This window comes from Cornus florida, unplaced genomic scaffold (assembly GCF_030987335.1).
Source record: "Cornus florida cultivar Cherokee Brave unplaced genomic scaffold, ASM3098733v1 CherokeeBrave_3.0.0_Hap2_Chr05, whole genome shotgun sequence".
Lineage (NCBI taxonomy): Eukaryota > Viridiplantae > Streptophyta > Magnoliopsida > Cornales > Cornaceae > Cornus > Cornus florida.
This window is the reverse complement of record NW_026775575.1, coordinates 109904064-109919254: the sequence shown is the minus strand read 5'-3', so window position 1 is coordinate 109919254 and position 15191 is coordinate 109904064. Positions and strand designations below refer to the sequence as shown.

Genomic DNA, 15191 nt, shown 5'->3' with positions numbered 1-15191 from the left:
CGCATATCATTAATTTAACAACCAGCCTATTAAGATATGCCAAATAAGAATGATAATATTAATCATCTTAAATGATTTATATATATATATATACCTACACATATGTTATTTAATGTATATATGTGTTTAACACCTTCTTTAATACTCCTTGATTATTTAAAATCAATATACATACATACATACATACATATATATATATATATATATATATATATATATTCATCCTTCCATACAATTCATAGACAAATTAAACTATATATACCCATATATATATATATATATACACTTCCTTCCATAACAAATTATTAATTTATTATATTTACACAAATTAGTGCAACTAAATATGTCAGAAATAGTTTCCTTTAAATACTCCATATTGGTTTAAATAGTTTTCCGACACTTTCTCACTAAAACATAAATATCTCCTAGTAGGATGGGAATCTGATAATGAAATTGGTACCATTGGAAAGAAGACGAAAAATCCTTGAATTTGAGCTCAAGAATGACCCAATTTCGATTTAAAATGACTAAGTTATGACCGTTTTAATTTCTAGTGTCGAATTAGGCCAACATAGTTTCCCACGCGCGCCCACGTGCTTACTATGCACTTGCACGCGCTGGATTCAAGCCTCCTTGTGTGCTGGTATTGGCTAAGCTCTTTCAGCTACCGTGAGCTCACCACACTGAATTCATCATTTCCTTTATGCCGCATCCAATGGTCATAAATGAGTGCGCAAATGAACACGCTCACACTAGATTATTTTCTATTAACTATAATAGATCTAAGGTCCAGATCAGCGAGTGCACCATCTTCTCATGGTCTGCAATACACCAAATAATCCCATAGTTGACCAGACCACTTCTATGGTCTAGATACACATGCGCACTAAAGTTTTATGCGCCGCGATGCACCATATCAATTCACATAAGTTTAATTAATCAAATGGCCCTAATTGGCGTATACACCTTATTATCCTACACCGCACCGCACTGGATCAATTCTTTATTGTGCCGCCGCTCCACATGCGCCAGTTACCTAGTATATATATATATATATATATATATATATATATATATATATAATTATTTTCCTAACAAATAATAGGAAAATAAATCCTAATAAATTCCTAAAAATATCAGAAAAATTGCAGAAAATTACAGAACAATTCTAGAAAATAAAGAAACCATAATTAACTCTCTTGGGTCACAAATCCACCTATAGATTGATTTTAAAATATACATAACACCTATATATATCAATTAAAATCCAATAATCTAAAAATCAAATATAATAGTTTATACTTTTTAATTATTCCGATCTAACCATAATTTTTAAACAAATAAATTTAATTAAAGCCTTGATACTCAAGGTGAAATCCTTATGAGTTCTAAGAGGAAAGTTAGAGAAAACTCGCCTGAAGGTTTCGAAACGAAACCGACGCTTTAAGCTTTAATTATCTCTTCCAATTCCGACGTCCTCCTTTTCAGATCCGACCTCCTCCTTGTCAGCCCTTCTTCTTCCTCTCTCTCTGTCTGTTTTATTTTTCTAACGTGTAAAACCTTTAACCCTAAAGCCTTATGTGTATTTTTATACACCTTAAATTCCAAATCCTATTCCAACTAGTATTATGAATTAAAATAATAATCTTTAAATAATTTATATCTATAAACATATATATATATAAATATATATTCCTTCCATAATTAACTCATTAGTTAATTAAATCATATATACTTATAAATATCAATAAATATATATCTATATTTATATCTTTCCATAACAATTATTAATTAATTATATTTATATATAATTATATATATATATATATATATAAATATAATTGATACGAAAGTGATCATTTAAATAATTAAATAACCACGGACCTTCATTAATTAACCCAATAAGGTTTCATACAAGCCCAAGACCACATCTTTTGGTCCAACTTTCCTTAAGCCCAATCCAATTAATTTAAATAAATAAGATAATTAATTAAATACCGAAATTAAAATAACTAATTACATGAAGCACATAAACAAACAAGAATTTACAATTAAGTCATATAATACCAATAAAATCAACACACCAATAATTCAATCAATAATCAACCACACAAACAATCAATCATCATACATAATCACGAAATATAACTTAATTAAAATAAGATAATTAATCTAGCACTCAATAAAATAAAATAAATCATTGAAAAATAAAATAAAATAATTAATTCTAATTAATAAATCTTTTAAAATTATCGGGGTATTACATAACTCATGCTTTAAAAATCATTGTGATGAATGCTTTTTAATAACTTGGTTCTAACATTGCTTTGCATAAAAATTTCTTTGCATAAAAATTGCATAATGCGACTTGGCATGCATAAAAATCGCATAATCATAGAGTAGTATGGCCCCCATTTTTATGGAAATAAATAAATGGAGTAGAATTGTACTGAATATGATAGAAGCAAAATAAAGAAAAACTTGACTGACTGTGGGCATACGCAGCCTTATTTGTGAAGAATTCTTAGCAAAATTGACAAACTTATCTAATGGAAATACCTTTTAAGGTGTATTGCATTCCAAGGACGCGTAATGGGACGTCCGTCAGTTTCGGCCAAACGATATGCTCCCTTCCCTACTACTTCGGTAACCCAGTAGGGTCCGGTCCAATTAGGTTTCAGTTTATTTACATGAGCTGTCTCTTGCTTCAAAACCCAATCGCCTATCACAAAACTCGTGAATCTGACGCGTTTGTTATAACTGTTGCGTAACTGTTGCTGATATGAAGCAAGCCTAATTACTGCAGCATCCCCTTTTTCGTCCAGGAGATCGAGACTATGTTCGAGCTGCTGACTATTGTTTCCTTCAAGCAATAAGAATGTCCAAAGGGTTGGAACTGCCGCTTCGGTTGGGATCACAGCTCTGGATCCATAAACCATGGCAAAGGGACTTTCCCCCGTGGGCCGCCGTGGAGTGGTTCGGTACGCCCAAAGCACCAGAGGGAGATTCTCGTACCATTTTGTTTTGAGTTTCTCCAGCTTCTTCTTTAAACAACTAAAAATGGTTCGGTTAGTTATTTTAGCCTGTCCATTCCTTTGTGGATGACTGACTGGTTAGACAGAGAAGGGGGGGGGGGGGGGGGGAGAGAGAGGGGGGGCTCTTCAAGAATGAGATTTAACTGAGGGTTAGGGTAGAGAAAGATAGTGCTCTTGCACGAATGAGATTTCGTGAGGTTAGGGCTCCAAAAGGTCAAATGTATTAGAAAATGGACAAGGACATTTTAGGCAATACAGAAAATAAGGAGAAGGACATTTTAGGCAACACAAATTTTAAACAGTAAAAATTCATGTGCCACATAAGCAATTTAGTCAAACACATTTTTTTGAAACTATGGTACTTTGACTCAATGGATATGTAAATATGGGCCACTAAACCCATTTATATATAAAAATCCCTTTTTTAAAAGGAGACAGATAGTCCACTATTTTTGTTGACCAGTTTAAAATATATGTATTGGTCCGTCATTGAATAACATAACCTACTAGTGACTCTAATCCCTTTGCCTTTTTCAAACTTTGCCAATAATCCCAACAGTCAAAAAAAAAAAAAAAAAAAACTTTTCCAGTATCACACAATTTACACTGAATCTTAATGCATCTTAGATCATGATTCCGTCGAAAATGATATAATATTTGAGAAAGTCTTTCAATCGACGGTGGTGAAGCGCATAATCGAAATGAAGTCATACGACGACGTCCATAACCTAAAGAGATGAAACATCTCTGATTCAGGCGAGTAATAAATCAAAGACTTTTAAGTGCTGGAGATTGCTAATGTAGAAGAAGAAGAAGAAGAAAAAGTTGGAAGGAGACACAAATGGCGCAGAGGAAAACAAAGCCCCATTTTTCTGCCGGAGAAAATGGCGAAGACAGAGGTGGAGTTACTCAGAGAAAAAGCATCGAACCAGTCGACCACTGGGCTTTTCTGGTAATTTTCGTTTCTTTAGGATTTCAAGGGTTTCATGTGTTCTGATGTTGCTTCCACGATCTTGATATACTTTCATACATTCATGATTCATGTAATGTAGTATGCATATATGTGTATATGTATATGCGGGTTTCAAAATTTTTTTTTTTTGGTGTGTGTGTGTGGGGGGTAGATTGAGAAACATTTATTGGATAAACAATAGGGTTTCTCTGATTTAGTTTGTTGGTTTGCTTCTTGTATGGGAATAGTGCAATTCGTCGATAAATTTGCATCAATGATTCATAGTGGTTGTATTTGAGGGTTTTTGATTGTTTGTCGAGTTTCATATAAATACATGGATTTCTTGGTTTTTGATATTCCCAGGACTTTCTTTTCCGTCTTTTATTTTTCATCTTGATTATGGTCGTATTACTATCTTTCTTTGTGTTGTGGACCTGTGATGATTGTTCTCATTTCGGGTTTAAATATTAACATGTTTCAGTAGAATCATTATGAGATTTCATGTTTTATTAGATTTACACTGTTTCATATTGTTCGTTGCCATTCTGATTGTTCTAATATTCAAGACTATCTTGTTTATACATACCACTTTGTTTCCTCCCTGCTGATTGATGTGTACAGGATGAAATCGAAGCCCCCACGTGGGTAGATCTCACTTTTGAAGCTAACTCCACTTACCAAGACAAGTGAGTCTCTTTACAACTGGTTACGGACTATGTTAGATTTTGTGTTTTTACATTTAAGTGAATAATCTAACACCATATATTGATTCTGAATGTGTTATTTTGTTGCATTGCAGCGGTGATGATTGGTTCCACACAAGTCACTTGTAAGCATATTCTAATCACTAACCAACCTTTCAGCTCCTCAGTACTGACTTTTGATTTTTTTTTTTTATAATTAAATTAAGAACAGTTATGGGTGTCTAACTTGACTAAACTTCCAGGTTCCATCAACGTTCTTCCCGCCAGTTAATTTCTGCATTTTCTCATTCTGGTGAGGGGAGCAACTACTTAGACTTTGGGTTACAGGGGCCATCTTCCCCGAAGCTTCCGTCCTCAGTTTCAAAGTCAAGAGGCAAGCACTATAGAAGCAGGGAATGGGGTAGGAGCAATTGTGCACTTATATCTATTAAGCAGCACCCTGTCAAGAGTTTAATCAGTAAATCTTCACCTGGTAAGGAAATTAAATTCAAATCAAACTATAGGAAACCAAAAGGAAATGCTGGATCAGAAGCAAGTGTGGTTTGTCAGAGCAGTTTAACTGAAACTGCCGGATCAAATTATTCAAAACCCATATATAGTTTTGCGGATTCAAAAATTAGTTCAGGCTGTATAAAGGAAGGTAACAGCAACTCAACAAGTACCATTACTTGCAACAATAGTGCACAGGAGCAGCAGAAGGTCTTGGAGGTATCTAGTGGAACATTTGGTCACACGAGTGGACTATTATCAGCGGCTCTAAGGATTACTCTCAGAAAAAGTTGTTTTACAGGACAAGCATTAAGGATGGAGACAATTGGTGAGAGGCAATCACAAGGCCGTAAATCTTCTTCAGGAAAATCCAGCGTAGGTTCCTCTTCAAATCCTAGATATGATGTCAAGAACACGGCAGTGAACACGAGACATAACAAAGATAAAACCCCTGATAGTAGAAATGTTTTGAGAATGTCTCAAGCAACTGAAAACAAGGTTAAAGTGTCAAATGCATCCAAGACATCGAATGCTCAAGTGCAGGATATGAGTTCTAAATCTGGTGCAGGAGATAAAATAATTGCTGTGAGGACCATCCGTCAGGAAACTGCAAAATCAAAGGTGAGAAGCTGTGTGAAATTTGATTGAGACACCCTTACGATAAAATTTTCTCAAATTTGAACAACTATTCCTGACTTATTGATGAAACATGCATTTACAACTTTACACAATTCAGATTTTTGAGAAATCTATGAATTAATTCATCATCTAAACTTAGGTTATGAATAATATGCATCACTTCAGCTTCACTTGCATTCTGGATTTACTACTAGTAATCATCTTTTTCTGATTGATTTCTCTATTCTGATAAGATCATGTTAGCCAACAATTTTTTATTATGAAAGCATCATGGCCACATCATGAGCATGATTAACCAGGGTATGCATTAATTTTGCAGGTTCAATATCAGACTGTAAATGCAAAAGCGATGGTGCAAGATAGAGTCATTAGAGGCTCGCTGACTGCGGCTATAAAAGCAAAGGACACAGTGGGAGTCGGCAGGTATAATAAGCTGGCATGTGGTGGCAAAGAGAATAAAATAGGTAGAATGTCTGTGGGTCAGAAATTGAGCACCAGAGACAATGCTGTTGGAGGAATGGTTCAAGGCCAGAAAGTGACAAAGCCGAGTGTGCCACAAAAGAGTGACGGAACAGGATTGATTGGTCCTAAGGTTAGTTATTATTTAATTAATCGTGCTCTTGTCTGGTTATTGTCATTTCTTAACTTAATTTTCCTTAATTTGAAAACTATTTGCTTACTGAGCAATGCTTTATCTTTGAATCTAGAAGTTCTGCTAAACAAATTCGTTTGAGTGTTAGAAATTCAAAGAAGAGGAATTGACCTAATTTGCGGCGATAATTTGCTTTTGTGACCAACTATTCCTACATCATTAAGCTGCCACATTAGCAACTTAAACAAAAGGGTTTGGGAATGTGCGATGAATGATGCTGGGTTGTGGTCCGATTTTTTGGCCCAGGCTGTGTTCCGACTTGAACCAACCCGAATCATGGTAATTGTGCATATTTTTTTTCCTCACCCGCTTGGTTTTGGATGGGTTTTAACCCACTTCTTAGTTTCTATGGTAACCCAGTATATATAAGGGTGATAGATTTTGTATTGTATAGGTTGAATTTTGAAAATCCAGAAGAGAGACAGAGAGAGACAAAGGGTGTATTTGGGGTTAGGGATTGCGAGACTTGTACATCTCCTTTCTTTTTCACATAATGAACTCTCTTCGTCGCCTTTCGCCCATGACGTAATTTATAAGCCAAACCACGTTAAATCTTTGTGTTTAATGTGCTGTGTGTTTTCGTTTTGTTTTTATTGATAATTCTTGGTTGATTTCGTGTTTTGTCGTGGTTTGTCACAACAAATATAGTAGGAACTCCTAGAGGATTATTACTTATTAACATCTCTTGGATATCCTGTTATCTATATTGTTTTTATTTTTCACTTTGTGAAGATCCATATATGTTGCACTATTACAGATAACTGTTTTTTTTTTTTTTTTTCATAATTGGTTTTGTATTAAAAAAAAAAAGAAAAAGAAATATATACAGGTGCACAGAGGGCATACCCTTAGTAAACATTACTGGAAAGAATAAAAAAAATAGACATGGAAACAGTTCCAGTAAAATAAAGAAAATAAGGGAGTGGAAAATTATATAATGTCTCTAAGTGAGACATTATAAACATCAAGGACTTCTAGCAAAATTTTCCTAGCCACCTCTGAAGTAGTACTAGAGCTGTGTCCGTGTAATCTTCGATTTCTTTCTTGCCAAATGCTCCAAAAGCCAGCTACAAGTATAGTGTGTAACATTTTGCTGGTCCAAGATGAGAACCAGAGCAACAAATCATCCACTGAAATAATAGAATTTAAGTCCATATTCCAACCAAGAGTATCCTTCAACCAGTTCCAGAACTTTTTAGCAAAAGGGCATTGGACAAAAACATGATCTCTGGTATCTATCTGCTGTTGACAATTAGAGCATCTAGGAGCCAACTGCACACTCCTCTTTTGCAGATTAAACATTGTAGGTAACCTATCTTGGAACAAACATACTCCAAGGAATGACCATCTAGGCCGAGCTTTCCCCCAACAAATCTTGGACCATATAGCCTCTGGGTTAGATGTTCTACATCTCTTCCAAGCATTTTAAAAATTAAACTCACCTCCATTCCACAAAAGTCGGTCTGGTCTAGCATGAATAGAAAGTGTGTGTAAATAATCTTTAATAGGCCTGAAGATTTCATCCTGTAAAAGATTAAAATTCCATCTTCCTTCTATGATGAGACTTGACTGTTTTTCTTAGTGCTACTTTTATTAACCCAGAAGACATAGGAAAGAAATGAAATTTTATCACACTAATGTGGACTACAAATGGATTGGCTGTTATCACGTAATGCTTGAAGGCCCACTTTCTTATCCCACGACTTCTCAATAATCAATTAGAGCATGACTTATCAAAAAAAATAAATAATAATAATCTATTAGAGCATGATTGTTTATTGGATGACTTGGTTTGTCTTCTTTCTTCTTGTTCTTCTTTTGTTCAGTAATATTGTGAATGTTTGCCAAGTTTTACCCTATATACAATGTGGTACCTTTTTGCTACAACATGAGCCCAAAAGGTTATATATATGATATCTGCTGAGGGAAGCTGGGGCAAGGCAGCCCACTACAAAGCAATTAAGAAAAAAAAATGAAATAAAGAAGCTAAATTATGCTTTCAGAGCATCTGTTTCTTAATAATAAAGACTACTATGGAGGTCCTCACAAGTTGTGCTGTGCATTGTTGTAGTAGATAAGACTGTAATCATAGCTTTCCTGTTCGTTCTTTGTTTTGACAGATGTCTCTTATTTGTCTTGTTGGGATCTTATTTTGTATCTTTGACTGTAGAATAATATTACCTTAACCCTGTTACAACATGATAAACCGCACCAATTTTCTCATTTTGTATGTGCATATTCTCTTCAGGATAATGTTACTGACCAACTGCACATTATTTTATAATTTTTTAAGAGGGCTCTCGGTGCTATAGTTAGTTTGAACTCAGTATCTGACTTTTGTGGTCCTCTCTGTGAGCAGGGAAAAATCTGTGGCCGAAGTGCAGTAAAAACTTCAACAAATGCAAGTCAGAAGGTCCACTTTCGATAAGAGAGCAGTGCAGCTCAGTGTGTATAGTCTACTGTGTAAGCCTACTTCCCCCCTCTCTTTTTTTCCTTCTAAGCTGGAGGTTTCTGAACTGAATATTGTGGGAACAATGAGAAGCTAAAAGAATGAAACCTTTTCTGTAAAGATGGATTAAAACAGTAGCAAGGTTCTATTTTGGGATTCCCGGAGTGAATTTGGTGCATATTATTTTTATCGTCCTCTGACCGAGAGGAATTCCCCCCACCCCATCAACTGGTCAGTCTGTTCTATCCATGTTTTTAAGCTTGAAGTAGCATCCGTTCTCTTTAATATATATAGATTTGCAAAATAAAATTAGAAGTGGGCATGGAAACTGCAAAATGTAAGTTGTGATGAAAGGAGGGGAAAAAAAAGTAAGGAGAAAGCAACAATAAAAGGTCCTAATCCAAAATTTAAACATCAGATAGTCTTTATGCCATTGTCTTTCGTCTACCATAAAGCATAGAATGCCTTTAAAGCCTCAGCTGAAAGTTTTAGATGAACCATTAAGGGCTTTACTGCTCCAAAGTGTTAGAACTGTATTCAGGTTGCTCAAGCTTGGCTTGTTTATTCTGGTAAACATGACATGCCTAACGAAGCTCAAGTCAGAGGATGTAAAACGCTTAGGCGTCTGGCTTTTTAATAAATACATCAGATCATCTCTTCTAAATCTCACAAATGCTGAGCCACTTTATTGGAGGTCTGACTTTACACCATGACATGATTCTACTTGAACACTTGTCAGGGTGGTTCTAGGTGAGATTAATTGACCTTTAACATATTTGTTATTGGTAAAATGGCTTAATCCAAGCCAATTAGACTCGAACAAAGTTTGCAAAAGGCTCAATTGTTATCTGCATTTTTGTTGCAAGTTGCACCCATGTGATGCCATTTTTTCCCCTGCGTAGGTGAGGGAAAATTATTGAATTTACTATTTATTTTTGGGAGATTTAATAATGTCTCCTCACTGTCATATTGGACTGTACACGTAATCAATAAAGTGACAGGTCCTACAAAAAAAATGGTAGATTGATCAGTCGGTTGTTGAGTAATTGATGCATGCTAAGCTATTATGTTATTAAGAGGCAAGGTGTACGGACCAATTGACAGGTCACTTTGGAAGGAATTCAAAGACTCCTGCGGTTGGAGCTCCCAAAAAAGGTGAAAGGAAACCACCTTTTTTTTTCCACGGATAACATCAAGTAGATGCAGCCAAACACATTAGCCAAATTGAAAGAGAAAATCCAAACAGCCCTTTTCTGCGCATTTTCTCGTGAACTAAAAATGGGGTCACTTCTCTTTTCTTTTGTGGTGCAGTAGTAACAAGCACCTTGAGTGGTTGTTAGATTCACCGTAGCTGTCTAACTACTGTACGATGAACTGTTGGCCGTAGGATCATTTGCTTAAATCGCAAAATCAAACGACTTTATCATTGACACGTGCCCTTCCGGACCCATCTGCTACATATATTCCCACCACACATGTGATACCTTGATTACTGGAAAAATCTTAAATTATTAAAGAGATGGTACACGTGTTTTTATATAAATATCTCTAGGATATCCTCCTGTTTCGGAAATTGAATTATTGGAAAAATCTTAAATGATTAATGAGTTTATTGTTTGAAATTGAATTATATTTTTGTGGCTCATTTTGTTGAAAATGTAAAAACACGTAAATTTTCATTAAATTTTTCCAATAATTCAATGTCGGAAACAGGAGGATATCCTAAAATATTCGAATATTCGGATTTGATCCTTTCCATTAAATTTTTTATCTCCAATTTCTCCCGGTCTAAATTTGACGATTATAAACTTCTTGGAATAAATTGTATGATACCAAACGTGAAGAATAATTACAAAAATGGTGATGCGACATAATTTTGATTGATAGATGGAAGTTTGGAAAGATTGGAAAGAGAAAAAAAAAAAAATACTTGAAGGAAGATCCAAATCCCACTAATAACGTAAGAGCATCTTGTTATTGAGTGGAGCCCAATCTATTTCTTTATATAATCATACATCGCATTCTTCGGGTTTTTGATTTTGTTGATGGTACTAATCAACTACAAGATCAAACTCTTGATCTCGCTGTTTTTATTTATTCGAAAAGGAAAATGACATGTTAGTATATATATGAGCTTCAATCAATCAAATCCAACTCACTAGAAATGAATCGAGCTTATTACTTACTAGTTTTTTTTTTTCGAAGCTATGTTCGTTAATTAACCAAACGTATAGAAATCAAACTTTGAATAATATAGCTTGACTCACTGGATTGATTTGAACCCATACCCTGATCTTATGGGAACAAACAAGCACAAAACTATGATGAATTATTAGCTGGGTGATGTTTCTATCAATATTAGTAGTGTGTGTGTGTGTGTGTGTGTGTGATAGAGAAGGAGAGAGGATAACGGCTCTTCACCAATCCCATTGAAATGTGTCATGCGTACTAGAGTATACATACAGATATATATAATTGATTATAATTGATTAACAAAAAAACAAAGAGACGAAGCTACATAGAACCTGTGTTTTTCGAACTTATTTGTGAATGAGAGACGTAGCAGCTCTCTATCTCTCTCTCTCTCTCTCTCTCTCCCTCTCTCTCTCTGCCCAACCCCGACCCTACCATACTCAATGTTGTGGTCCATTGCTTCTCTATTTTGTTCTCTTCTCTCTCTAAATTCCAAAAATACCCTTTCTATTTATATCACACACATTATAACATATCCAATCATTGATCCATGTATATATCTTCAGTACTGTTAACTTGATTCCTTGCATGTGTTAAAAAAGTTTTGAAGGAGTGCTCGACTTTTCCATACCAATATTTAGCTAATTAATGAGCTTCCGTACCTTGTTTGTTTATTTTGTTGTGACCCATAAATATTCTAGCTATGAGATGTGTAATTTGAGGCCTTATACAAATTTTGTGGCTGTACTTCTTTATATTCCTTCCAGTCTTAAATTAAATATTTATTTTTTTGATCTTTAATTGTCTCAAAGTAAATGTTACATTTAAAAAGTCAAAGTATTTTTTTTTTTTTTTTTGGTAACATTATTAATTTAATTTTCTTACATTGAACTTATAAAGAAGTAAATCATCACACCCTATGAACTCATATAGACATATTAGATAATTTATTCACTACCAATACAATAAAAGAAATTGTACAATAAAAGAAATATGACAATGTGAATTGGTCATTCTTGTTGGATACACTCCATATCCTCAACTTTCCCCCTATTTTTGTTAATTGGTTTAAGGCTTGTATTACCTATCCAGTGTTTTCAATCTCTATAAATGGTGAGCTACATGGGTTTTTCTAGGATACTAGAGGATTGGGGCAAGGTGACCCTCTGTCCCCCTTCCTCTTTGTTATTGTTATGGATGTTTTTTCTTCTATTACATAAGAGACTATTTACAATGATCCCCACTTCATTTACCACTAGAAATGCAAGAAAACCAAACTCTCTCATCTTATGTTTGCTGATGATCTCATGTTTTACTGTCATGGTGATATTCAGTCCCTCTATATCATAACCAAGTTAATTACTACATTTTCAGAGTTGTCTGGACTTTTCCCTAACCTATCCAAAAGCCTTCTGTTTATTGCTAATGTACCTGAGGACACCCAACAACTTATGATCAATTTGTGTGGTTCTGAGTTCGGGAACCTTCCTATTAGGTACCTTGGTATGCCTTTAAGCTCTATGAGGCACAATGTTAATGACTGTAGAATTCTAGTTGAAAGGGTCACAGTTAGAATTACCTGTTGGACAGCTAGATTCCTTTCATATACAGGTAGATTGCAGTTTATAAAGTCCATCCTACTCAACATGATTGGCTTTTGGCGTGACCTTTCTATCCTTCCTAAGATGGTGATTAATTAACTCAACATTGTCCTTAGAAACTTTCTATGGACAGGGGTCAACTTGAGAACTTCAGGAGCTCAGGTTGCTTGGTGGAATGTGTGCAAACCAAAAGATTTTGGGGGTGTGGGCATACCTCAATTAGCTGCTTTGAACCGCATCTCCATGCTCAGACATATCCGGAACTTGTTTAAAGACAGAGACCAATCCATTTGGTTTGAATGGGCTCATAAGAACCTCATCAAAAATCGAAGTTTCTGGATCTTGAAGCTTCTACAAGTGTGCTCTTGGAACTGGAGGATGCTCCTCCACCTTAGAGGGTTAGCCAGACCTTTTATCAAGCATATGATTGGGGATGGGAAGGATGTTTCAATTTGTCATGATTATTGACTTTCAATATTAGGCCCCCTTGACACCAGAATCGATCATAACCTCATTGCTTATTCCCAGTGGGAAGATTGGGCAAAGGTACAATGTTTTATTAGACATGATCAGTGGAGAATTCCACGTTTGTTCAGAGAAATCATTCCCTTCATTGGAACTACAAAGCAGCTTCCTATGTTGATTGCAGGATCACATGACTCTGTCACTTGGATCCTTTCCTCTATTGGTAGCTTTCACCTAGCTACCACCTACAAAGCTCTTATCTCTTCTTCCCCTTCCATCTTATGGCATTCTAGTATCTGGTTTTCAAACCATATTCCGCGGTATTCTTTCATCGCTCGGGTTACTTTTAGTCACAATCTCAAGACTAGGGACAGTCCGGCTCTGGCAAAGAAAATTGCTCCAAATTACTGCTCTCTATGCCTTGCTGCTGCCGAGAGTCACCACCTCTTTTTCAAGTGTATCAAAGCTCCAGATGGTTATGTGTACAAGCTTTGTCTCACTATATTTGTGTATTTCATATGGAGGGAGAGGAATAGGCGAAATGCCATGAATCCAGTGGCTTCCACTGCTTCGATTATTAAGTTGATCTATACCAACGTAAGGAATCGTCTCATGTCCTGCAAACTGCGTGATTCGAAGGCTGCGAGAACCATTGCAGCTGCATGGAGTCTTCCTAGTTCAGTTTTTGGTGAGGGGCAATAACGTTGTTTTGCTCGTTGCTGCTGCAACTCTGTTTCTATAGTTGCAGTAGCAACAGGTTTCGATTTACCTGGTTGGGCCATTTGTGGCTGGTTGGGTTTTGTTGCCTTTGCGCCTTTAGCCAGTCCCCTTGTGCAGTTTGTTTTTCCTTTTTAATGTAAAGATTTACAGAAAAAATAAAAATAAAATAAAAGAAATATTAAAATTCCATTCATTTAAAGAAAAAAAAAAAAAAAAAATTCTCGAAAAAAGACATTTAATTTGAGATGAATAATTTTTAATTTTATTGGCAAGTAAGACGTCTTGTTAATGTATGATGTGTTCCTACTATTAATTATTAGATTTTGTAATATTAATGTACTAGCTATTACGGTTAAGTTAAGTCCCTGTGAAAGAATTAAGTTAAAATAAAAAAGTAAAAGGGAGAAAAAGGTAAAAGAATGGTGGTAAAAAAGGTCTTTAGCTTCACAAATTCGTGAAGAGAAGGTATTGTCCACATGGAGAGTTGTTTCTTGCTCCAATCATGCATGAGTGATGGGTCCTCATTCACACCAAACAAATACCATTAATTGAGAGATGCCATGACTGAAAAAAAACAAACATCTTTTCCGCTAGCTATAACTTTCTTTTTTTCTTCTTTTTTTTCAAATTTATCATCGACCATTAAAAAAGAGTGAGGCCAAGGGAATAAATCTTCACATGATCAACTACATTATTTTAGAATTGATGTAGCTTGTTGGAGCCACGCTCTAAGAAAATTTTTGTGGGTAATAAACATTAGTTACTGTAGTTAAAAAAAAAAAAACTGAGTTATCAAACATGAAAATGCAAATTTGAATAACAGAATAAACAATTTTATGCAAATGCTGTTAAAAGGTTTAATAAGAATCCGAGTTGCCTTTTTAGAACTCTTTAACTACATTGATATAATTCCTCTCATTTTGGATTTTTGATCGGACTTTGAAAGTGCAAGTCATTTAGGGGGTGTATTCTTAAAATTTGAAGAATGCCCACTAAATACTAAAAGTTGTTCGAGTGAGAGTGGGAGTGTGAGTCCCACATATTCCAATTTTTTACATTCTCATGATTTAGGGTGTATTATATTTAGAATCGGAACATGCAAGATATTAAATCTAGTTCTCAGTGCATTCATTGAAATTCAATTTAAACTTTAGAATGATTTGCAATAAATTTTTACAAATATATATATATATATATATATATAATTCCTTACATAGCAATAAATGGGCATTCAATCTTTATTGAAAGAAAAAAATAATAATAAATAGGTATTTAATCACCTACCGATTAAA

At 34.9% G+C, this 15191-nt stretch overlaps 2 protein-coding genes across 2 annotated transcripts; both read left to right on the top strand.

Moving 5' to 3' along the window:
* Positions 1-3506: 3506 nt before the first annotated feature.
* On the top strand, positions 3507-9098 carry LOC132308514 (uncharacterized). The gene is made up of 6 exons (XM_059806610.1): positions 3507-3987; positions 4609-4673; positions 4787-4816; positions 4934-5801; positions 6139-6411; positions 8831-9098. The coding sequence occupies exons 1-6, from the start codon at positions 3877-3879 to the stop codon at positions 8897-8899; spliced, it is 1416 nt and encodes a 471-aa protein (XP_059662593.1). The 5' UTR covers positions 3507-3876; the 3' UTR covers positions 8900-9098.
* A 3304-nt stretch (positions 9099-12402) lies between these two features.
* On the top strand, positions 12403-13881 carry LOC132309953 (uncharacterized). The gene is made up of 3 exons (XM_059808202.1): positions 12403-12724; positions 12848-13045; positions 13196-13881. Exons 1-3 carry the CDS (start codon positions 12403-12405, stop codon positions 13879-13881), a joined length of 1206 nt encoding a protein of 401 aa, XP_059664185.1.
* Positions 13882-15191: the final 1310 nt, after the last annotated feature.